Raw genomic sequence first — 26,040 nt, forward strand, 5'->3', positions numbered from 1 at the left:
GGGTATCTGATCATTTGGCTACCACAGGCGTGCGTGAAAGAGTTTGCCAAATTGAATATAGCTCTTAAGAACTTACTGTGAGGCCCCATCAGGCACTGTCAAAGATTCCCTTCCCAGCACACTAGAAAGCACTCTCTACCGGCAGATTGGTCTCTGTCAAATTATTTATAGGAGATTGGTTTGCATACTCAAAATGATATGAATACTTCTAATTATATCCAAACATGACAAATGTCACTACAAACTATGTTGCCAAATGTCTTGCCCTAACAAAGAGGAGGTTGTTGCAGCATCAGCACATTAGTTCCTATATAAGCAGGACTGATCCTTGTGCCTTATCTCCACCAAGAACCCAGAGGTAAGTGATGAGGGCCTTGGAACTCCAAAAACCCCAGGTGGGGCAAAAGGGCTGACCTCGTAGCTTTTTGTGAGCATTAAACTGCTCTCTCCGTCTTAACTTCTATCTTCATAGAACCAAGCTTTAGGGTAGGGAAACTTCAATTTTGTAACTATAGTACTGGAATTTCGGAGCATCACTAACAAGAAGCTTGTTGTTTTACAGTGTGGAACACTTCTGAAATTGCATTTTCATCTGGAACTCCAGAGGTAAGACTTGGCTTTATTAATTTATTGATGACAGAGGGGATATAGTCTAATGAAGCTGTGAACAATCCTTAATTATACACCATTTCCATGTTTTTGCAGTTATATCAGGAAAGAGTGTTTCTGAATGAGTGTTTATAAATGCTAGAAAATAACTTTTTCATAATGTCTTGTTCTCAGAGACTATCTTCATTTGAGTTCTAAGATTAAAAGACCGTTTAGAACAGAATTCGCTTTGACAGGGAGTTCTCAGCTGTGCTTAGAACTGTCCAGTGGCAATAGACTAGTCCACGCCAGTCTTCTTCTATGGCAAAGCATTGAACACTTAAGACATTTTATAGACACTTTTGAAGACCCCAGAAAGATTCTTACCTAAAAATATAAACACAAACACCATTGTTAAAACCATTATATTTTAGCTACCTTTGATGATTCACTATTTGTTGTTAGAAAGACTTATTATTATTTACGGAAAAGGTCTCAAGTGTTACATCCATGGGGTGTAATACCGTGACTAAATTCCATAACTAATTTAAGACGGATCCTGCCCTTCCCTAAGTAACTTAGTAATTGAAAATAAAGGAAAAACTCAACCAATCTAACATGTCCACATAGCAGAGGCCTATCTATTAATCAGAAGACAATGGCTTACATGCATGTGATGTACTCTTAAATTTTTTTCTGTTTTCTGGGTGGAAAGAAAAGAACCCCATGGAATTTATGTGGGAAGAAGGGCCTTTGTGCTGAAGCTCTCATTCTTCTGTGGTTAGATCTGTTAACTGACAGCTGCAATCTCTCATGTCAAAAAAGATTTTGGAATCAAGGCAATGCTAAGTCTGTTGGGAACAAGCCAAACGACAAAAAATTCGGAGTACTAGAATGTATTACGTTCTTCTAACAATCCACTGAGAGATACACCACCAAATATCAACATAAAGATGTTAAAAATAATTATTTGCTTTATGAGAGAAAACGGTCATCTTAAAAGGCAAAGGTTTTTTGATAGCTTTGAAAACATCAACCTTCATTTGAACAAGACAAACTTTCTTTTCTCACTGTGTGATTGTCCTGGCATATGGCATAGACAACCACTATGCAGAAAGAGAAGGAATTAAATAATGACAGTTGCTACAAAACAATCCATCAATAGTTTTAGCTGCAGAGGTTTCACTCTAATTCAGTTGTAGGTACCCTATCCCTGAGGATCAAGATATGTGATCTGGAAAGGAAACTCACAGTCCTAAAAATGAAATCTCAAATTACAGTCTGACTCCAAACTTGTCCTTTAGACTGTGTTAGAACACTGGGGAGTGCCAGTTTGGAGGAACAGTTACAGCACAGGCTATGTTCAACATGTCTTTCATTTCAAAGCCTAACTCACATTTGTGACTTCTGCTTTTTATTTCTCTCTCTCCCGTTTCTTTCCTCCCTAGGCAGAATCCTTTGCTGAATAAATCGCAGCCATGAGTGCGAGCTCGGATGCTGAGATGGCTGTTTTTGGCGAAGCTGCTCCCTATCTTCGAAAATCGGAAAAGGAGCGGATTGAGGCCCAAAACAAGCCGTTTGATGCTAAAACATCTGTCTTTGTGGCGGAGCCCAAGGAATCCTATGTGAAGAGTGCTATACAGAGCAAAGAAGGAGGGAGAGTAACTGTCAAGACTGAAGGTGGAGCAGTAAGTGAAAACAGGGAGAAAATACTCCCCATTTTATTTCTTGGTTCAAAAGTTGAAGCCTAACTTCCTGGGAATCTCCAAGCCTGTTGCCAATGCAAACACCCTTCTAGTCAGTGTGGAGACATCAGATGCAGAAGGCAAAAGGAATTCACAGCAATAACTTCATGTCTTCCCTTCCCAACTTCGCACAGGACCTCACCCCACTATGTATGGCCTTCACTATCTCCCTTCAATTCCCCACTTCCTAGTCTGAATCTCCAAACGTGAGAGAAATGAAAACAAGCTCCTTCTATCAGAAGTTAAATATTTACTTAGTTAAATAATGTATTAATATCCCCATTACTTCCAGAAAACGAAGTTTCTTAATGAATGAAAGAAAAACAATAAAAATTTAGCCTATTAAAATAATAAAAGGATACAAACTGATAAATCTGGGATAAGAGAATGTGGGAGGAAAAAATCTTTTAAAAAGATAGTGTCCTAGCTCATCATAGGAAACAGGTTTTCTTAACACTGAAGCTCTGAAATGAATATATTTCATGCCTTTTTAAGAGGACATTAAATAAAATAATGAGAAGTATGTGCGATTATAGTTTTACACCAAAATACACAGGCAAACATAAACCCTACCTCCAACTATCAAAACAAATTAGTCTCAGCCAGGGGCAGTGGCGCATGCCTGTAATCCCAGCACTTTGGGAGGCTGAGGCGGGTGGATCACCTGAGATCAGGAGTTTGAGACCAGCCTGGCCAACATGGCGAAACCCTGTCTCTACTAAAAATACTAAAATTAGCTGGGCATGGTGGTGGGCGCTTGCAATCCCAGCTACTCGGGAGGCTGAGGCAGGAGAATCGCTTGAACCAGGAAAGCGGAGGTTGCAGTGAGCTGAGATTGCGCCACTGCACTCCAGCCTGGGCAACAAGAGCAAATCTCTATCTCAAACAAACAAACAAAAACGAACTGGTTTCTTGCTTACTCCCCAGACTCTAACTGTCAGGGAAGACCAAGTCTTCCCTATGAACCCTCCAAAATATGACAAAATTGAGGACATGGCCATGATGACTCACCTACACGAGCCTGGAGTGCTATACAACCTCAAAGAGCGCTACGCAGCCTGGATGATCTACGTGAGTGTCTGTAAATACCTTTTTATTTCATGTCTCTCTCTGAGTAAAAACAAGATCCAAATGATAAATGTTCTGATCTTCACAGACCTACTCAGGCCTCTTCTGTGTCACCGTCAACCCCTACAAGTGGCTGCCGGTGTACAAGCCAGAGGTGGTGGCTGCCTACAGAGGCAAAAAGCGCCAGGAGGCCCCGCCCCACATCTTCTCCATCTCTGACAATGCCTATCAGTTCATGTTGACTGGTGAGTGAGAGAGGCATCTATTTACAGAAATGTGTAAATAGAATCTTTGCGGAACAGACAGACCTCTTCCGAGCCTCATTATATAATAATAATACATTCTAGCCACATGGGGCTTCACTGTTTTCAAAAAACTTTCACAGCCGTGACATCTTATGCTCTTCCCAGCAGCTACCTCCATTTTGCAGATGAGTAAAGTGAAGCTCACTGAATTCACTGTCCTTCCCAAGCTAACACAGATAGTTAAGTGGAAGGCTAGCTGAAACAATTACTAGACCACTGTAAACATATTCATTGTTTTCCATATTTTTTTACTTTCCAATTTGGATAGAAAATAATGTTCAAATAGACTTTTTAAAAATACCCAGGTTCACAGCAATCAACGAAAAGAGTTATCAGCCACAGCTGGAAAACTTTGTGAATTCTTACATTTATTTTTGAATGACACAGCTAATATTGCCAGCCTTTAAGGGTAGAACATGAGTAAAGAAAGCTATGATTTTCCTCCGAAAGATTTGAAGCACTTTCCTATTAAAATGAAAGGAAAAAATCTTTTCTGAGAAAAATTTTTAAATTGTATCAAAGCCTGTTATTCCTGCCTTATCAAGGTATAAACAACCAGCTTTGATATGCATTATAGGCCCAAATACAGCATTAAAACCTTTTATCTTCATACAGCAAATGCACTGCCTTTGGAAATAGTTTATATTCCTGAGTTTCCTGTTGTTCCATGGAATTTTAGAAACTAAGGTGTTTTTGCTTTCTTTTTGGTTTGTTTTTTTGCACTTGTTTTTAAATTGTCTTTTCAAGGGGGAGAAAAAAGAGGAAGGGATAAAATAGGAATCTCCCATTACAAATTGGCCAACAGATTCTACAAGGATTCTATGCCAGTAAACTGTTCTTTGGTTGTCAACAGAAGCTAACTACCTCCCAGAAATCATCCAAACGCTGGCTCATTTCAGAGGTTTTAATACTCAGCAGCTGCATTTACACAGCTATGTACACCACCCCTGCCCTCCCACCCAGCAAGCTCTCTGCTCCAAATGGTTTGGTTTGGGGCTGCTCCAAACTGAAGGTTACTTATGGCTCCCAAACATGATTTTAGTACAAAATGGTGCAGCACTCCAGCATTTGAGCTGGTGAATGTTATTTTAGCATTGCCAAGAGACCCGAACATTGTTTTCTTATCTGTGCTCCCACTAGACGTGATATAATCTTCCACGGTTTTGCTTATACTAGAAAACAAATCTATCTGACTAGGATGCAAAATCTGCATCAACTTCCCTGAAGAGAAGGCTAAAGTTTTCTGAAGTCTATGTCTATATCTACATCGAAATAACATCCAGATTTGTATCTATTTTCCCTGAATAGATTTTTAGGTTTTAGAATTCTCTAAAATCTATAATCTAACACTATAGAATTAGAGATTTAACAATTCAGCAAATTGATATAAATACAACGTATCAGTCACATAATCAGTGACATTTGTTTTTATTATTTAGAAATGCATATAAGATTAAAAGGAAAATAAAAGCAGATGAACACAAATATTCACAATTCCAGACCCCTTCCTTATTTAGTATTGCCAGAAGTCAAATGAGTGACATCAAAAGCTGGGAAGAGGCCAGGAGGATATCTTTGACCTTAAGTAGCTATATACTTAATATTAGAAAAGTCACTTCCTCCTTTATCGGTCTCAGTTTTTTATCCCTCAAATGTAAGGGTTGGCCTAAGCAATTTCTAAGATCTTTTATGACTTCAAAATTCTGTAATTCTAATTGCAGTATTTATAAATAAAATTATAAGATGTCTGGGATTTTCTTTAAAATAATTCAGTGAGACTGGGATGGCGTATAGATGATATAAAATTGGCCAAATGTTAATAACCATTGCATCTGTATGATGGGCACATGGGGATTCATTATATTATTGTCTCTACTTCTGTATATGTTTGAATTTTCTGTAATAAATGTTTTAAAAATTAATCAAATATGTACCTTACACTCATTAGGATGTTTACTATCAAAAAATCAGAAAATAACAAGTTTTGACAAGAACTGGAGAAATTAGAACTCTTGTACACTGTTAGTGATTATGTAAAATGATTCAGCCACTGTGGAAACAGTATGGTAGTTCCTCAACAAATTAGAAATAGAATTACAGTATGATCTAGCAATTCCACTTCTGAGTATATACCCAAAAGAACTGGAAGCAGGGTCTGGAAGAGACATTTGTACAACTATGTTAATAGCAGCATTATTTACAATAGCAAAAACATGGAAGCCACCCAAGTATCCATCGACAGACGGACGGATACGCAAAATGTGGTATATACACGCAAGAAGATATCCTGCCTCTAAAAGGAAGGCAATTCGGACATATGCTAAAATATGAACGAACCTTGAGGGCATCATGCTGAGTGAAAGAAGCCAGTCACAAAAAAGACAAATACTCTATGATTCCTCTTATATGAGGTACCTAGAGTAGTCAAATTCACAGAGGCAGAAAGTAGAACGGTGGGTGCCAGGGAATGGGAGGAGTAGGAGATGGGGAGTTAAGAGGTTAAGGACACAGAGTTTCAGTTTGACAAGATGAAAAGAGTTATGGAGATGAAGTGTGGTGATGATTGTACAACTTTACGAATGTATTTACTGCCAGTGATCTCTACACTTAAAAATGGTTAATGGTAAATTTTATGTTATGTGTATCTTACCACAATTAAAAATTAACAAATACAAATAGGAATAGACGATTCCTTGCTCTCATTTTCACAAATTTTACAGTGAGAAGCAAATGGCTATTTTGGAGGATAAACACAAAACCAAAACCAAAGTTGACATTTTCAAAAAGTTACAAAGAACAAGCTGTGTTTGATCTGAACTGATTCAATAATCTTCATATTAAATATGCATTTTTTATTTATTTATTTATTTTTATTAATTTTTTTTTTATTATACTTTAAGTTCTAGGGTACATGTGCATAACGTGCAGGTTTGTTACATATGTATACTTATGCCATGTTGGTGTGCTGCACCCATCAACTCGTCAGCACCCATCAATTCATCATTTATATCATGTATAACTCTCCAATGCAATCCCTCCCTCCTCCCAAATATGCATTTTTTAACTGATGATTTTGAATTCATTCACAGATCGAGAGAACCAGTCCATCCTGATCACGTATGTGATTTTTATTCTTCTCTGATTTGCAAGGATTGTCTTAGATGTTGACAATGCAGGCCATAGTTCTCTGATTTCTTCTCTGATTTCCATTTGACAGCGGAGAATCTGGTGCCGGAAAGACTGTGAACACCAAGCGTGTCATCCAATACTTTGCAACAATTGCAGTTACTGGAGAGAAGAAGAAGGATGAATCTGGCAAAATGCAGGTAGGTCTGGTAGCCAGAGTCAAAGACTCTGTCAAGGCTCTCAGATATCTGGAGTTCCAGATGTGAGAACTGCTCCTTCCTTTGCAGGGTACTCTGGAAGATCAAATCATCAGCGCCAATCCCCTACTGGAGGCCTTTGGCAATGCCAAAACTGTGAGGAATGACAACTCCTCTCGCTTTGTGAGTCTCTTGGTCACAGAGGGGTCTACTCCATCCCTAACTTCCAGAGTAGCCACATCTGAATTATTACTGAATTACTATTTCAGTTGCATCTCTCTGTGTGTTTCAGTTTTCTAATATTAAATATTCTTTTCAAGGGTAAATTCATTAGAATCCACTTTGGAACTACAGGGAAGCTGGCATCTGCTGATATAGAAACATGTGAGTAACAGGACCACTGAAAATCAAAACAAAGAGACAACTGATTTCATTTGCAGGGATATTTTGCAACCTTTGCTGCACATGAAGCCTGTTAAAAGGGTAGTCTGCTGCCAGTACTGCCTGCAAGCTAATGCCAGGCTTACCCATAATCCACTGAATGCTCCCTTTATCTCAGTCTCAGACTTGATGGTTCTGTAACACGTCCTAGAGAAATTCCTGCCCCAGAAGCAACTATGATTTTTTTCCAGGACAAAAGCTAGGGCTACCTATGGGTTTCCAATACATCCCTGTGGTTGCTCCGGATCTGAGTTTTGGTAGATGTTTCCAAGGTAGCCCCTCACCACAGAGTGAATCCTAGGTGATCCAAAGAAGGAGGGGACATTAGGGATCAACTAAAATACAGAGGTCATGGATCCTTCATGTGAAAAATATATTTGTCCTAGAGCAAGTATGCTTCAGTTGCTGCTCTTAGACAGTGAGAATCACAATCCATCTGCCATTGGTCATCAAGTTGAAATCTCACTGGAGCCAAATGTAATGCCCCAAATTTGACCAAAAACGTGAGTTTCATTTACCATCTCAGAAGCACTGATACTTTTTTCTAACTCAATATCTATTTCCCTCTCCAGATCTTTTAGAAAAGTCCAGAGTTACTTTCCAGCTAAAGGCAGAAAGAAGCTACCATATTTTTTATCAGATCACTTCCAATAAGAAGCCAGATCTAATTGGTAAGAAAGAACTTAAAGTCATAGATGGAAGTTAATATTTTATTAACAATGTCTAATGTAAAATGTATGCCCTGAATTCTGTGACCCAGAAATGCTCCTGATCACCACCAACCCATATGACTATGCCTTCGTCAGTCAAGGGGAGATCACAGTTCCCAGTATTGATGACCAAGAAGAGTTGATGGCCACTGATGTAAGTCAAACACACTAATTTTAAAAATCCATTACGTATGGGAATGATAATAGCAACTTACTGTAGGTAAGTAACTTACTGTGGTTACCTTAGGATATGTATAAATTCTCTTATAAGTTAGTCTCTTCGGCCCTAACCTCTGTCCTATCATTTTTCCTGGTAGAGTGCCATTGACATCCTGGGCTTCACTCCTGAAGAGAAAGTGTCCATCTATAAACTCACAGGGGCTGTGATGCATTATGGGAACATGAAATTCAAGCAAAAGCAGCGTGAGGAGCAAGCTGAGCCAGATGGCACAGAAGGTACCAAATGAAACCTTTTCTGGGTTTAATGAGAGAATGTAGCAAAAAAAAAAAAAAAAAAATCCTATTTTACACTCACATCTCCTTTGTGGCTGGACTTGTGACTTGTGAAGGGCATATACACATTTACACACACTGCATGCTTTCCTCACCCCCTCCCTTCCTTACATCTCCATGTCTCCATCATTTCCATCCAGCCCAAATAAGTCACAACAAACCCCAAAAGCCACTTATAAGCACAAACTATGAGATAGAATGAGGTATAATAGTGCTTCTCGTTGGCCTTGGCAATGAAGGTGGGTATATGAGATAACTGTAGGCTGCTCTATTTCAGCACTGAATAGGAAGACCCTAGGAACGGACAACAGGGAATCTGCCCAAATTCAGGGCTGGGGAGAAAGATACCCCCAGAGTCATCTGTATGAATGTGTGTATTGTCTGTATATAAATCTATAGACAATATAGGCAGCAAGTAAGATTTAAAAGAAGGAATTGAGAAAAAAGATTATATATTCTATGTATGGAAAGAACACACAATACACAGGACCTACCACAGAAAGATAGTTATCGCTCCTTAAAGCCTTTCCTGACCACCTCGAATTGACATTCTTTCTTCTTCCTCTAAACGTTTCATCGGTTACTGGTGTACCTGACATGTGACATTTATTTACATTATAGTCACTGACAGAATTTTAGATAGGGACTCTGTAGGGATCACCCAGTAAAATTTAATCTCCACATTTTTAGATAAAGAAATTAATCCCGCAAGGTTTAATAGGGAGGTGAAAAACTAAGATGAGAATCAAAATATTCTGACGTTTACCCTCTCTAACAGTGAATATTTATATTATCCTTCCAATTACACCTAATGTGTCTTAAAAACAGGGACTATGGCTTTTACTTATAAAAAATTGCAAGACTGCAATAAACATTACATATGTTTATGGTTGATGAAAAATTTCTTTAAAACTACTTGTAATAAATCACTAAAGGTCAGTATAAGCAATCAACCATTTACTGGCAACCACATGCTCTAAGGTTAGAGAATCTCATTTGGCCTTTTATAGAGTTATTTGAGCTTTTTATTTAAATAATAGGTTGAATTGGAGAAAAAATGGAAAGAGTAGGTAAAAGAGGATATCCTTCATGAAACATGTCCTGAACTGTGTCTCTGCAGTTGCTGACAAGGCAGCCTATCTTCAGAGTCTGAACTCTGCAGATCTGCTCAAAGCCCTCTGCTACCCCAGGGTCAAGGTTGGCAATGAGTATGTCACCAAAGGTCAAACTGTGCAGCAGGTAAGTACATGACCTCAATGAATCATACACATCTCAGGCCTTCATGGCATGTCTTTAACAACACCAATAAACTTTATCTGTGAAGGTGTACAATGCAGTGGGTGCTCTGGCCAAAGCCGTCTACGAGAAGATGTTCCTGTGGATGGTCACCCGCATCAACCAGCAGCTGGACACCAAGCAGCCCAGGCAGTACTTCATCGGGGTCTTGGACATTGCTGGCTTTGAAATCTTTGATGTGAGTTATCTTCATGTTAATAAGAATTAAGAAGGAGGCAATTGTGGGCTTTGATGTATTAAGTATTATCATTATTCATTCACATTTATAGTGTCCATATTACTTGCCTCCAACACTGCACCTAGAACAAGGGTTATCTGCAAAATAGGAGGTAACATAATGTACTACTAATAATAGCTAACACTCACTGGGCCAGCAGTGCACACTAGGGACTTCAAAATGTTACCTTATTTAATCTTCAAAACAACCCAAGGAGTAGCTAATATTCTCCCAACTTATATAAAAGAAACTGAAATGCAGGGAAATCAAAACACTAGCTAAAGATCCCACAGATGCATAAGACAAATCCAGGACAGCAACCCAGATCTACAGCAGTTGGTCCATACACAAGCCTTCTTCATAGAGGAGAAAAGGCCCAAAGGTAGAAGCCTAGAGACAGATGAGAGTCTGTCTCTCCTCTTCCAGATTCATCTTACACAAACTATTTTACCTCCAGGGCATCAGTTCACCATCTATAAAATAAGGGAGTAAATTATTACAAAGACTCTTTTGGATCTTCAACTGCTATACTACATCAGGTCCCTGGTTTTACACACCTGACAAGGGGGATCTGCTAAATGTCTGCTATAAATAGAAGAGAAATTACCCTAACGATTTCACTTTATACATCAAGACCTTTATACTAAAGGTCTTAAGATCAGTTTTCCTTAATAATGTAACAGCCAAAGTTGAAAATGTGAACTTTATTTTGAATTGGAGAGTGGGAGTGGTAAAAGAAGCGAGGCTTGCCAATAAACTCCTTTCCCCTTTACCTTTGAATCTAAACCGTAACACAGGACCATGGTTGAACTTTTAATGTATACCCTTGTCCATGGAATCTTAGAGGAGAAAAGGTAAATTCTACCAGAACTTGTGTTCTAACATTGATATCTGGGACCCTAAACAATGCCTGGAATCCATGAGAAAGGCTCATGTGAATAAAGATCTTTTCTTTCAGAGTCTCACTCTGCCACCCAGTCTGGAGTGCAATGGCACGATCTCGGCTCACTGCAACCTCCGCCTCCCAGGTTCAAGCGATTCTCCTGCCTCAGCCTCCCAAGTAGCTGGGATTACAGACGCCCGCCACCATGCCCAGCTACTTTTTTTGTATTTTTAGTAGAGACAGGGTTTCACCATGTTGGCCAGGATGGTCTTGATCTCTTGACCTCATGCTCTACCCAGCCAGCCTCCCAAAGTGCTGGAATTACAGTTGTGAGACACCACGCCAGGCCAATGATCATTTTTTGAAGGAATAACAGTTTGAATTGCATCTCATTACTACATTCCACATTTTTTCAATAAAAGAATTTTTTCAGTGATGAATTTTACTACTATAAAAACTCATTTGATTTGGAAATCTCTACTATTTTGTATAGTTCAACAGCCTGGAGCAGCTGTGCATCAACTTCACCAACGAGAAACTGCAACAGTTTTTCAACCACCACATGTTTGTGCTGGAGCAGGAGGAGTATAAGAAGGAAGGCATCGAGTGGACGTTCATTGACTTCGGGATGGACCTGGCTGCCTGCATCGAGCTCATTGAGAAGGTCAGTTTGGTTTCCAAAGAAGGGCAGACTGCGAGGATCACTTTCCCAGAAATCTTAAGCAATTCCAGAAAGTATTACTGTAATCTTTCTGGAATGGTTTGTGATCTGAACAAATTGGAAAATTACTACTTAGAAATGACTTCCTCCTTTTAACTTTTACATAAGAAAGATCTGACAGTGTTTACTTCGTTTTGTTCTAACCATTCTTATTCTGATACTGGATCAAATCCAACTTTAACGCAGCACTGACAACTCTATTTGAGATGTTCTGCTTCACTGCAACTACTATCCTCATTAGTTCTTGATCTATCTCCATTATGATCCATGATGTCCACAATAAAAATATTTTTCTATATAAAAATTAATGCACACATGATACAGTTAGTGCTTTCATGAAAGCTAATCTGTTCAAAGTCAAGAAGTCAAACTGCATATGCTACTTCATAATCGATTTTATTTATTTAGTTAGTTAGTTATTTAGACAGGGTCTCACGCTGTTGCCCAGGCTGAAGTGCAATGGTGCGATCACAGCTCACTGCAGCCTAAACCTTGAGGCTCAAGCAATCCTCTCACCTCCGTCTCCCAAGTAGCTGGGACCACTGGCATGTGCTTGGCTAATTTTTGAATTTTTTGTAGAGACAGTGTCTTGCCATGTTGCCCTAGCTGGTCTCGAACTCCTGAGTTCAAGTGATCCTCCTGTCTTGTCCTCCCAAAGTATTAGGATTACAGGCGTAAGCCACTGTACTCAGCTTATAATCTATTTTAAAGAAATTAAATACCCAAAATATCTTAAAGAAAGTTTGGTTGTTTATACTGTTTAATTACTGCATAGAGTCAACATCGTAAGTCAGCAAGTTATTTTCATAGCAAAAGAAAAACTCTGACAATAGATTTATTCACTGAATAGGAAAAAGGTGTGATAATACACAACATTTCAACATGCTGTGTTGAGGGAGTTTGCATCCAGCTATTCTTTTAATTGAAAGTAATGCTACAGATTGAATGTGAGAAGAATAGTGCAAAAGTCACTGTAGTGATAACAAGGGACTTCTTTGAGCTATGACCCTGGTTTATTTCAGACATATATTTAATCGGGTGTGCTCATAATTCAGTCAAATGACAGCCACCATGTCTCTATCTTTTGAGAGAAGTTAAGTTGACACCAATGTTACTTTTCTGAATCCAGCCTATGGGCATCTTCTCCATCCTGGAAGAGGAGTGCATGTTCCCCAAGGCAACAGACACCTCCTTCAAGAACAAGCTGTATGACCAGCACCTGGGCAAGTCTGCCAACTTCCAGAAGCCCAAGGTGGTCAAAGGCAAGGCCGAGGCCCACTTCTCTCTGATTCACTATGCTGGCACTGTGGACTACAATATTACTGGCTGGCTGGACAAGAACAAGGACCCCCTGAATGACACTGTGGTGGGGTTGTACCAGAAGTCTGCAATGAAGACTCTAGCCAGTCTCTTTTCCACGTATGCGAGTGCTGAAGCAGGTACTTTCTGTGTCCTTAATCGAAATTGAACCCATTCTCATAGAATGTTATAATACATGTTCATATAAGCCTCTGGTATTCTATTCTTATTGATGGGTTTTCTTTTTACCTCAGATAGCGGCGCAAAGAAAGGTGCTAAGAAAAAGGGCTCTTCTTTCCAGACTGTGTCTGCCCTTTTCAGGGTAAAGTACAAATTTAATTTGAAATATCTACTCAGTTTCTAGGAATTATCATAATTAAGGATTTAGAACACATTATGAGGGAATAAAATGTTAACAGGAACCACTTCAAATATCCGCTCTTGTCAAGAGTATAGCCAAAGAAATACTACTCCTGTAGGAACGGATGCTTTACCCATTATTCCTTATTATGATGATCTAATGCATTCAGGACAGCCAAAATGTCCTTAGAAATTTTCTTATTATATAATGAAGCTGATTTCTAAAGAAGTATAGTCAAACTTCAGAGCTGTCCCTGTGGAGGGCCATATTCTTATTCCACTAATGTTGCCCTTTGAAAATGTTCCTGAGTTCCTCTTTGAGAATGAGCTTCAGAAACACTCTTTATGACATCTTTCACCAAAACATATCTTTGTCCTCTGAGGTGAATTTCATTTTTCCTTACAGCTGAAAATCATCTAAAGCCAAGCCCAGCGATTTAAATGGATCATTAAGATACGAAATATCTCTTGAGATTAAAGAATAATAGTTTCACTAAAAAATAATGTGATTTCCCTATGTAGCTTAAAAAATGGTTCTTATATATGGACTAATAATGGCTTTTTAATCAAAATGTGTATGGCTAAGTCTCATTCCTTATAAAACTAAAATACAGACATGACAATATGACCTATGCTATAAACAAGAAAACTACTCTTGTTCTTTTTCTTTCTCACAACCAATTTGCATTATCTTACCAAATAAGACTTCTGTTTTATCAACTTGTTTTCATACATGTTTTCAAAATTAGGAACTCACATTACTTATTTTCTTCATTTCCTAATGGTTAACTGAGATATGAAAAAAAAAAAAAACTGCCTTCTTGGCCAGGCGCAGTGGCTCATGCCTGTAATCCCAGCACTTTGGGAGACCAAGGCAGGCAGATCACGAGGTCAGGAGATCGAGACCAGCCTGGCCAATATGGTGAAATCCCATCTTTACTAAAACTATACAAATTAGCTGGGCATAGTGGTGCACGCCTGTAGTCCCAGCTACTCGGGAGGCTGAGGCAGAAGAATCACTTGAACCCGGGAGGCAGAGGTTGCAGTGGACCGAGATTGCACCCACTGTACTCCAGCCTGGGCAACTGAGTGAGATTCTGTCAAAAAAAAAAAAAAAATCTGCCTTCTTAAGCGTTTACCTAAGAATATTGAGAAATATTCATATGAGTTTTCTATGGCTGATTAAAACATCATCCTCTGGCACAACTGAGTATTTCTGGAGTAACTCCCCCCATATGCTTCAGATAGTAAATAGTCTCAGGTACCTAACACCCACCCACCCAAGGTTATATAGTTTCACAATTTTATTTTATTTTATTTTATTTTATTTTATTTTCGAGATGAAGTCTTGCTTTGTCACCCAGGCTGTAGTGCAGTGGCGCGATCTCGGCTCACTGCAACCTCCGCCTCCTGGGTTCAAGCAATTTTCCTGCCTCAGCCTTCTGAGCAGTTGGGATTACAGGTGCCCGCCACCATACCCGGCTAATTTTTGTATTTTTAGTAGAGACGGGGTTTCACCATGTTGGTCAGGCTGGTCTCAAACTCCTGACCTCACGATCCACCCGCCTTGGCCTCCCAAAGTGCTGGGATTACAGGCGTGAGCCGCCGTGCCCAGCCAGTTTCACAATTTTAGACTCTGCAAAAACCAAAACAAAACCAGAGGTTAAGAGGTCCCGGGGAATAATACACTCAAGGAAGGAAAGGCAAACGTCAGGACAATTGCTAACTTAGGTTGCCACTGTAAACTGCTACTGTGAAAATTATTAGCACTGAGAGAGATGAAAGAGACCCCACACACAATCTCAACTATTCTCAGATAATGTCCAGAGAAACAAAAGGGAGTTTATAGAGTCAGGTAGCTCATTAGTAGCATAGCAAGGCCATCACTTTTTATCTTGTGATTCTCCGTTGAGAACCTTTCCTTGTGAATCACAAGGTTACTGAATTGCAATTTGTTTATGAGACAGATCCCTGGTGTTACAAAGGAATACCTTGGAGATGCGCATTCCTTCCAAGCACTTTGGCCTTTTTGTTATTTGGCAGGCTAGAACTCTTGAGACCCTCAAAATACAGAGCAATGAAGCCTCACAGATGCATGCCTAGTAAAGGACTGTCTAGGTTCATTCCACATAATTACAAAAAACAACCTGAAGTAGAACTTTTTCATCAAGTCCTTTCTGTCTGGTTTTCTAGGAAAATTTAAATAAACTGATGACGAATCTGAGGAGCACACACCCTCACTTCGTACGGTGTATCATTCCCAATGAAACCAAAACTCCTGGTAAGACACAGAGAGTGAAATAACCAAACAGGCACAGGTTTGAAAATCAAATGCCCAGTAATAAGTACTGTTCTATATTTTTAGGGGCAATGGAACATGAACTTGTCCTGCACCAGCTGAGGTGTAACGGTGTGCTGGAAGGCATCCGCATCTGTAGGAAAGGATTCCCAAGCAGAATCTTATACGGTGATTTTAAACAAAGGTCAGTCTTCTTTGTTGTATTTCATTAATACTGTGAATATTTTACCATCTCAATTGTGTCCTCTCTTCATTTTGTTTCATATATCCTCAGTATATATTAAAAAATTAAGAAGTCGAATAATATAGTCTTGTGGTAGTAGGATAATACAACAGGTTAGAAGGATAACAGGAAGCAGGCATGCAACAGAAAATCATATTGTTTTACTGTCTGTCCTCAAAGGACAGTTGGATTTTCTACTTTTATTTCTACTCTCAGATTTTTGTTGATATTTCTTTTTGGTGTCATTTTTGTTGGCATGCGGTCGCATTTTCCTAACCATTCCTTCTTTGTTTAACTGAGCAGATACAAGGTTTTAAATGCAAGTGCTATTCCAGAGGGACAGTTCATTGACAGCAAGAAGGCTTCTGAGAAACTTCTTGCTTCTATTGACATTGATCACACTCAATATAAATTTGGACATACAAAGGTATATTGTTATTTATTTACACCTGACCCAAGTACCTTCTGCCATTTCTGCGTCTCCTGCAGTATGGGGATGATTTGTGACTGTCTCTTTCTCCAGGTTTTCTTCAAAGCTGGCCTCCTGGGTCTTCTGGAAGAAATGAGAGATGAAAAATTGGCCCAGATTATAACAAGAACACAAGCTGTCTGTAGGGGATTCCTAATGAGGGTAGAATATCAGAAGATGTTGCAAAGGAGGTAACAACCATACAGAATATCAGAGTTATAAAGTCCCTTAAGGACTATCAATCAGTCTTCTTCATTCATTTATTATTTCGTTTTGTGGCTAATAGTTCCTCTCACCCAATTCAGAACTCACTCCTACAACACAGCAGCCTTTGCTTCAGCTCTCACAATTGGATTCCCTTCAAAACTTCTCTCCTACCTCCAGCCATCTCACATACAGCCACAAGAATAGTTTGCAGTAAACAGTATTTTTGTCAAGCCAGTTGCTTGCTTGCCTGCCAAGGCCCTCTCTATTCCCCACCTCATCTATCATTTCCAACCACATAGCCTTTTCCAGCCAGGCTAAACAATTTGCTTATCTACTATTCTCTCATTTGCTTATCTCCTTATCTCACCTCTCCCCTCATCCTAATTTATCTATTTACCAATTGAAAACTTTAATTTCCCTTTTCTGTAACTAACCTTACCCAGTTTGTCTACCCAACACTACTGCATTCCCTCTACTTATGCACACACTGTGCATTAATTTTTCTCATCTGTACTAATTCAGGCCCGCACTGGAAGTGTTCCTGAGTCTTTCCCATGTGTGAACGTTATGGTCTGTGTCAAGGTATCTGCTTTCACAGAGTTACAAGTCTTAAAAATTGGACCTATAGGCTGGGCGCGGTGGCTCAAGCCTGTAATCCCAGCACTTTGGGAGGCCGAGACGGGCGGATCACGAGGTCAGGAGATCAAGACCATCCTGGCTAACACGGTGAAACCCCATCTCTACTAAATATACAAAAAATTAGCCGGGCAAGGTGGCGGGCGCCTGTAGTTCTAGCTACTCTGAGGACTGCCAGCTAGGCTGAGGCAGGAGAATGGCGTCAACCGGGAGGCGGAGCTTGCAGTGAGCCAAGATCGCGCCACTGCACTCCAGCCTGGGTGACAGAGCGAGACTCCATCCCAAAAAAAAAAAAAAAAAAAAAAAAAATTGGACCTATAGAGATGGAATTTCCATTTTAACAAGCTTGAAGAAACAGACACATTGCTACAAGGTAGTCAAACCTAGCCAGTCGATGGCTATAGTTTGCAGTAGGGGTACCTTTTATTACTATTTTTCACTTTATTTCAATAAAATAAATTTTAGAGCTCAACAGAGGCTGAATGCCTCGCAAATATTAACAACCCAATTAATCAGTTAAGACTGAGGCACTTGAAAGAATTTGAGACAAGCCAGTGTATTATCTGAAGAAGCTAGTAAAAAAAGTTTAGAGTGGGCCGGGCGCGGTGGCTCAAGCCTGTAATCCCAGCACTTTGGGAGGCCGAGACGGGCGGATCACAAGGTCAGGAGATCGAGACCATCCTGGCTAACACTGTGAAACCCCGTCTCTACTAAAAAAATACAAAAAACTAGCCGGGCGAGGTGGCGGGCGCCTGTAGTCCCAGCTACTGGGGAGGCTGAGGCAGGAGAATGGCGTCAACCCGGGAGGCGGAGCTTGCAGTGAGCTGAGATCCGGCCACTGCACTCCAGCCCGGGTGACAGAGCGAGACTCCGTCTCAAAAAAAAAAAAAAAAAAAAAAAAAAAAAAAGAAAGAAAGAAAAAAAGTTTAGAGTGGACAATTCAGTGTTGTTCAAAATAAGAGGAGCAACTTCAAGGAAGAGATGACAAACCATACTCTCAGTTTAGGTGGGCAATTCAGAAAGCAACCTATGCCATTTCACAGTTCTCATCCGTATGCCCAGAGACAGGCAGCACAATCAACACGCAACCGCCACGCCCACCTCAAATCACTAATACTGTCATAGGTCAAATGGCATGTGCTGATCTTACATTCAAAATATTCACCCCTAAAGGCACTTTCTTTGCTAGTTTGATAGGGACTGAGAACACAGAAGATCTGCTCAATATGAACAGCATTCAATTAGCAAAGTGGTTATACTGAGGGCTACTGACCATGAGTGTGAGTGTCAGAATGTGTGTACACGTATGTGTGTGTAAAGCCTGCATATAATATGTAGAGAATGTGACATATTTATTTGTGAGGGGCAGTCATTAAAAGGGAAATCTGTGTGTGATAAGTAACAATAACATTGCCTCTAATGGATCAGTCTACACTGATATTTTCATGTCATCGCAGAGAAGCACTTTTCTGCATCCAGTATAATGTCCGTGCCTTTATGAACGTCAAGCACTGGCCCTGGATGAAACTGTTCTTCAAGATTAAGCCCCTCCTCAAGAGTGCGGAGACTGAGAAAGAGATGGCCACCATGAAGGAAGAATTCCAGAAAACAAAAGATGAACTTGCCAAGTCAGAGGCAAAAAGGAAGGAACTAGAGGAAAAAATGGTCACTCTCTTAAAAGAGAAAAATGACCTGCAACTCCAGGTTCAATCTGTGAGTACTCCATATTCTGAATGCACCATGTTACTGAAGCTTTTTTGAAACACACATATACTGTGGATTTACAAATGGTCTCTACTTGAAAATCTCAAGTTGCTGTTTTTAATACCTCATTTATCTTTCAATACTCTATGAGGAAGAAAAGCCACAATTATTTCCAAGTTACAATGGGAAAAGGAAAGATTGAAGAATTTGTTTAAATAATATCACAACATTTAACAGCCATGAAGGAAGTAGCTTAAAGCCAACCCCCACAAGTCTCAGACGAATATTTTACCCCTTTGCCTGGGCTACTTTAGCCCAGCATTAAAAGTACAGCCCTATTTTCTAAATGCAAGTCTATGAGATGTATTTAAATTCAAACTTATTTCTCTCTGTATCTCCTTTCCCCAACCCCCAAGATTTAGCTCAATAAATTTATCTGTATTTAATGGAACTGAACTACCAGCATGTCAGGCAGAGCAATGTGTCCTCCTGATTCTTCCTCTGATGCAAACGTCTAGTTCCTAGCCTCTGTTTATTGGTGCAGGAAGGAGGGACGACAGTTAGGGTGGGGAGTAGGTTTGGCACGAGCATGCTCGTCAAAGGTAACCTCCCATTTCCTTGGTTCAACAAACCTAACAATATCATAAACTAACCTGTGAAAAGGATAGTTTTCCTACTTTTTTTTTTAAGCAACTTTCAATTTTTCCTTCTGATACCTTCATTTATATGAAGGTTACATTTTTCCAAAAGCACAGGACCGTAGCCTCTCTCTCACCATCTTTTCACAGTTATCATCAGTCAGTGAGTAAATGTGTATTGAGTATACCACTATTAAAAATAAATATATTAAGCAGTAAAGCTCAAAAAAAGAAGAAGAAAAAGAATCCCACAGTAAGTCCCCATTATATTTCATTTAAATGTTTTTTAAAACTCAAGAACAAAACGAACACTGGGAAATTAAAAAATATTCCCCAGGTCAAGGTAACCTAATAAATTAGGGACTGATCTTTATTTGAATTCTTTCATTAGTCACTTATAAAAACTTTATTGAGCTACACAGTTTCTGAGAATTACACTTTCTCATACATTCTAAAATTCATTTTGATAATTATGGGAGAAGGGGAGAGGGCCACAAATGGGATGCACAAAGCAAATGTGGCATAACTTAGCAACTGGTGAATCTAGGTTCATAACATATCACTGTTCATTCTATTTTTTTTTTCCTAATTTGACATATGGGTTTGAAAATTTTCAAAATTTCAGGGGCTCAACATAGACTTTCCACATTAACCAGATTTAGAAGGGAATAGGAAAACAAAACCAAACAAAAACACAAAAGCAGAAAGAGCTAAGAACAGTTCATCGATCTTTCCTTAACTAGAACTGTCCTGGGCAGAAGAACCTCTAGCCTAGTCAATGGTACAACTCTCTGAAAATTATGTTGCAGTTTAGACCTATTGCCCATGTTGTGTATAAAAATAAAACAATGAAACCACAAAACTTAAAGAACATTTCTGTTACACTGGGGAAATCTGAATATAGACTATATATTAGATAGTATTATTGTATCAGTGATAATACTTTCATCTGTAATAACAGTATTGTAGTTATACAGGAGAATGTTCACGTTCTTAGGAGCGAAATGCTAAAATATCATGATATCTACCATTTACTTTCAAATGATTTAGGAGTGTGTGTGTGTGTGTGCGCATGTGCATATATATGTGTCTATGTGTGTGTTTAGAGAGAGAAAAAAACAGTAAAATGCTAAAAATGCAAGGATTTAGGTAAATGGCATATGGCAATTTATTGTATTATTCATACGGCTATTCTGTAAGTTTAACAGTTTTCAAAATAAAAGTTAGGGTAAAAGTTCCAAAAAATAAAATTCATTTTAACACTAATGGGTAATTCTTTAAATGGAAATGTAAATTTTCAACAATTATAGCACTGTATGAACTATCAGGAAAGTTTTAGTATATTAAAAAATACTACATGGAAATGTATTTATTTTTCTTCTTTTTCTTTTTTCAATACAGCCTAGCAATTAGTGGTTTCAGGGGGACAGGGAATGATCAAAACCAAAACTAACCAATTTAACTAAATCAAAATCTTTAAATATTACAGCTGAAAAGCTCTTGGCAATTATTTATTCGAAATATACATATATGAATATATATAAATATATACATACATGAATAAAAGGAATAAAGCAATTTGCCCAAAGTCATACATATGGAAGCAATATTGTGACAAGAACCCAGGCTTCCTTTTGCCTGATTTAGAGGTCTTTCCACTCTTCTACAAATTATTTTTTAAATAGACAACAGCTCCAATCCAATAACTTTGCAAACTAGTTTGCTTCTAAAACTATAGTCTCACTTCTAATAAGCTGCATTTCTCCAGACCATGTAATAACGTTCGATTCAATTAAATTTATATTCATACTGAAACATTCAACAGACTTCAATAAAACACTATTATTTTTGTGCAAAACAAAACAAAACAAAAAAAGTTTCAAAATAAGTAACACTCTAAGTATCTGAATGAATCTCTCCATAGGAAGCAGATAGCTTGGCTGATGCAGAGGAAAGGTGTGAGCAACTGATTAAAAACAAAATCCAACTTGAGGCCAAAATCAAAGAGGTGACTGAAAGAGCTGAGGAGGAGGAAGAGATCAATGCTGAGCTGACAGCCAAGAAGAGGAAACTGGAGGATGAATGTTCGGAACTCAAGAAAGACATTGATGACCTTGAGCTGACACTGGCCAAGGTTGAGAAGGAGAAACATGCCACAGAGAACAAGGTATCAATCATATTCTACAATACTGTATAGAGGTTCTGCCACCAACTAAATTGCTTTATAGGAGAAATAATCTCTTTCTTAACCTTTGTAGGTGAAAAATCTTACAGAAGAGATGGCAGGCCTGGATGAAACCATTGCAAAACTGTCCAAGGAGAAGAAGGCTCTCCAGGAGGCCCACCAGCAGACCCTGGATGACCTGCAGGCAGAGGAGGACAAAGTCAACACCCTGACCAAAGCTAAAACCAAGCTAGAACAGCAAGTGGATGATGTAAGCACATTTTAAATATCCCTTTGAAAGATTTTTTTAAATATATACTTTCAATTTTTACCATATTTACTTTCTTATTAGCTTGAAGGGTCTCTGGAACAAGAAAAGAAGCTTCGAATGGATCTAGAAAGAGCAAAGAGGAAACTGGAGGGTGACCTCAAATTGGCCCAAGAATCCACAATGGATATAGAAAATGACAAACAGCAACTTGACGAAAAGCTTAAAAAGTAGGAGCTTTTTAGAAAAAAACTTCTATGTGATATCATCTTTCAATTTATATGAGTATTAACACGTCTTGTTCTTCTGTCTAAAGGAAAGAATTTGAAATTAGCAATTTGATAAGCAAAATTGAAGATGAACAAGCTGTAGAAATTCAACTACAGAAGAAAATCAAAGAGTTGCAGGTGAGTCATCTCACGTCTAGTTTTTCTGCACACCAAAAAAACACTGAAGTTGAGATGAGTTTATGTTTATGTGCGCCTTTCATTCCCAGGCCCGCATTGAGGAGCTGGAAGAAGAAATTGAGGCAGAGCGGGCCTCCCGAGCCAAGGCAGAGAAGCAGCGCTCTGACCTCTCGCGGGAACTGGAGGAGATCAGCGAGAGGCTGGAAGAAGCCGGTGGGGCAACTTCTGCTCAGGTGGAATTGAACAAGAAGCGGGAGGCTGAGTTTCAGAAACTGCGCAGGGACATGGAGGAGGCCACTCTGCAGCATGAAGCTATGGCGGCTGCTCTTCGGAAAAAGCACGCTGACAGTATGGCTGAGCTTGGGGAGCAGATTGACAACCTGCAGCGGGTCAAACAGAAGCTGGAGAAGGAGAAGAGTGAGCTGAAGATGGAGATTGATGACCTTAGCAGTAACGCAGAGGCCATTTCCAAAGCCAAGGTACCCAATACTGTCTCTGAATGAAGGTAATCATCTATAAGAACACCCACTGTTCTCTATCACTAAACATTGTTTGCAGGCATTTTTCAGGACTACTTAAATATTTTCTAACCTAATATATCCCATTCTATAGTATTTTTTTAATGCTGGTTATGATCTATTAAGATGATTTCAAAATCCACTTTAAGCAAGTATCAATATCATTGGGATAAATGGTCTCCCACAATAACCAGTTTAGGCACATTATGCACTCACCATGCCTAAATTCTTGCATGTTCCACAGAGTTGATGTCCTAACTTTCTACTCACACTTGACATGAATTTATTTACTATACAAGTATTTTAAGAATCAAGTTTTAACTTTTTTTATTGCATTCAATGTCTCATCTTTCATTGCTACATATCCTGTAGGGGAACCTTGAAAAGATGTGCCGTGCTCTAGAAGACCAAGTGAGTGAGCTCAAGACCAAGGAAGAGGAGCAGCAGCGGCTGATCAATGATCTCACAGCGCAGAGAGCACGTCTGCAGACAGAAGCAGGTAAAGACGTCTTCTCTGGGTCCCAAAACCATGGACTAAATAAAAAGGATTCTAGGGGTTCTAATAAACAGCAATATTCCCACTTTAGAGAAAGATAAACAAATGATCAGAGTTTGCTGAGAAGGTCAAAAAGGAAAGAAAGCAAGACTGAGCAGACAAGTTTACTTACAACACTCCTATGGCAATGGTGCTTTTAAATCTCCGGTTCTAACCAGTTCTATAAAAATACTTAGAAGTAGATGATGTGTAGATTAAACACATCACACACAAACAGACACACACACACATACAGACACACAGACACACACACACAGGTTGAGTATCCCTAATCTGAAAATCAAAAATCTGAAATGCTCCAAAACTCAAAACTGAGGGCTGGCATGATGTCCAAATGAAACTCTCACTGCAGCATTTCAGATTTTAGATTTTCGGATTAGGGATGCTGAACTGGTAAGTGTAATGCTAATATTCTAAAATCAAACAAAAATCTGAAATCTGAGACACTTCTGGTCCCAAGCATTTCAGGTAAGGAATATACAGCTTGTGTGTGTATACACACACACACACATATATATGCATACATATATATAAATTTAAAAGGTTTACACTTATTTTTATGCTAGTAAAAAATTCCCTTACGTCTATTATTCCTAGGTGAATATTCTCGACAATTAGATGAGAAAGATGCTTTAGTCTCTCAACTTTCAAGGAGCAAGCAAGCATCTACTCAGCAGATTGAAGAGCTGAAACGTCAACTAGAGGAAGAAACTAAAGTGAGTTTTGCCAAAGATTTTTTTGACTAACCAAATCTAAACCTGCCCAGTTAGGCTCTACTTGGGATGTGTACGTTAAATATCACTGAATATATGAATTTATGTCACTGAACTGCTACTTCTGCAGGCCAAGAACGCCCTGGCGCACGCCCTGCAGTCCTCCCGCCATGACTGTGACCTGCTGCGGGAACAGTATGAGGAGGAGCAGGAAGGCAAAGCTGAACTGCAGAGGGCGCTGTCCAAGACCAACAGTGAGGTTGCTCAGTGGAGGACCAAATACGAGACGGACGCCATTCAGCGCACAGAGGAGCTGGAGGAGGCCAAGTATGTGTTGTGAACTCTAGAAAAGGAACTCCCAGAAGCAGCTGTGATATTTATGATGATGATAACATAACAATAGCAAAAACTAACATTTATTGAGTGCATACTGTGTCAAGTATTTTATATATATATAAATATCAGCTTATTTACCTTCATAACAATATTATATTGGTATCATTATTCTGATCCCCATTTTACAGATGAGGAAGTTGAGGCTATAAGATGTTAACCAACTAACCCAAAGGTTATCTGCTTAATAAATGATACAACTGGGTTTGGAGCCTGTCATTCTGATTCCACAGCCCACCTTCTTAAGCATTGAGTAGAAGATATACCTCTTAAAACTCACATTGGAGGCCACCAAACCATACATAATGTTTAGGGTTTGGCCTAAATAAAGTAAAGCCTCAGTCTGCATATAGACAAACGGAGACCTTCAAGTAGATCTCCTTGGGCATCAAGTCAAAGGTTTTTCTCTACCATAAGGATGTGTACTTGGCACACAACTGAAAATGAACTGAGAATGTAGAGAATTCAGGAGGGGGAAAAAAAAACCCTGCCTTTGTTTGAACTGCATGAATTGTCCTGATTTATCTATGAATTTCTTTCCCTGGAGAGATTATCCAAATACAATGATTAGAAGAAACTGGCTATTCTCTAAGGAAAAGAATACATAAAATGGAATGGAAAGTCTGAGAAAGCAAATGAATATGCTCAGTACATTTCTGGCCAGTAAAATATCTAGTTAACGTCAAATCTATATTGGAGTCAGAATGAATATATAAGTCAAACAACAAGATTGTCCTGGCTAGTAATTTTCCACAGTCATACTCAATCAGAAGTCTTAAAAATCCTGAGTTACTTAGGTAGTAAGGGAGATACAATGGCAGCACCAACAGCAGCCTCTAAGAATTCTATAATATTCCAAGGACTTGTTTCTAACTCTTCACTACTTTGGACCTTTCCAAACAGTTTACCAATCTAGAAAGCAGTTCTGGCTGCCACCATTTTGAAAATCATATGCTAATTGCCAGTATAGAAACAGGACTGTGGCCAGGCTCAGTGACTCACACCTGTAACCACACAAGTGGCTCACACCTTGGGCTCACTTTGGGAGCCCAAGGCGGGTGGATCACCTAAGGTCAGGAGTTCAAGACGAGCTTGGCCAACATATAGTGAAACCCTGTCTCTATTTAAAAAAAAAAAAAAAAAAAAAATTAGCTGGGCATGGTGGTACATGCCTGAAATCCCAGCTATTTGGGAAGCTGAAGCAGGAGAATCACTTGAACCCGGGAGCTTGCAGTGAGCCGAGATGGCGCCACTGCACTCCAGCCTGGCGACAGAGCGAGACTCCGTCTCTTAAAAAAGAAACGAAAGAAAAGAAACAGGACTGTGAAAAGGGACCAAGGAGGTTATCACTTTGCTTCTTTTGCTTCTGGTCTTGG

General features: G+C 39.2%; 1 protein-coding gene across 1 annotated transcript in view; it reads left to right on the top strand.

The window, feature by feature from the left end:
- The first annotated feature begins 337 nt into the window (after nt 1-337).
- Nucleotides 338-26,040, top strand: part of MYH8 (myosin heavy chain 8) — a 32,750-nt gene continuing 7,047 nt past the window's right edge. Inside the window, exons 1-30 of the mRNA XM_010379591.2 lie at nt 338-358; nt 563-606; nt 2,037-2,276; nt 3,261-3,404; nt 3,490-3,646; nt 6,796-6,823; nt 6,924-7,032; nt 7,120-7,212; nt 7,350-7,413; nt 8,043-8,141; nt 8,231-8,334; nt 8,498-8,636; nt 9,814-9,932; nt 10,018-10,167; nt 11,583-11,753; nt 12,940-13,249; nt 13,364-13,431; nt 15,663-15,750; nt 15,835-15,952; nt 16,295-16,418; nt 16,515-16,651; nt 18,761-19,016; nt 21,570-21,812; nt 21,904-22,080; nt 22,162-22,307; nt 22,394-22,484; nt 22,574-22,963; nt 23,375-23,501; nt 24,156-24,274; nt 24,402-24,598. Of these exons, the coding sequence (XP_010377893.1) occupies nt 2,067-2,276; nt 3,261-3,404; nt 3,490-3,646; nt 6,796-6,823; nt 6,924-7,032; nt 7,120-7,212; nt 7,350-7,413; nt 8,043-8,141; nt 8,231-8,334; nt 8,498-8,636; nt 9,814-9,932; nt 10,018-10,167; nt 11,583-11,753; nt 12,940-13,249; nt 13,364-13,431; nt 15,663-15,750; nt 15,835-15,952; nt 16,295-16,418; nt 16,515-16,651; nt 18,761-19,016; nt 21,570-21,812; nt 21,904-22,080; nt 22,162-22,307; nt 22,394-22,484; nt 22,574-22,963; nt 23,375-23,501; nt 24,156-24,274; nt 24,402-24,598 (4,178 nt within the window). The 5' untranslated portion in view covers nt 338-358; nt 563-606; nt 2,037-2,066. The remainder of the gene's footprint in view (nt 359-562; nt 607-2,036; nt 2,277-3,260; nt 3,405-3,489; nt 3,647-6,795; nt 6,824-6,923; nt 7,033-7,119; nt 7,213-7,349; nt 7,414-8,042; nt 8,142-8,230; nt 8,335-8,497; nt 8,637-9,813; nt 9,933-10,017; nt 10,168-11,582; nt 11,754-12,939; nt 13,250-13,363; nt 13,432-15,662; nt 15,751-15,834; nt 15,953-16,294; nt 16,419-16,514; nt 16,652-18,760; nt 19,017-21,569; nt 21,813-21,903; nt 22,081-22,161; nt 22,308-22,393; nt 22,485-22,573; nt 22,964-23,374; nt 23,502-24,155; nt 24,275-24,401; nt 24,599-26,040) is intronic.

Source organism: Rhinopithecus roxellana, chromosome 19 (assembly GCF_007565055.1).
Source record: "Rhinopithecus roxellana isolate Shanxi Qingling chromosome 19, ASM756505v1, whole genome shotgun sequence".
NCBI lineage: Eukaryota > Metazoa > Chordata > Mammalia > Primates > Cercopithecidae > Rhinopithecus > Rhinopithecus roxellana.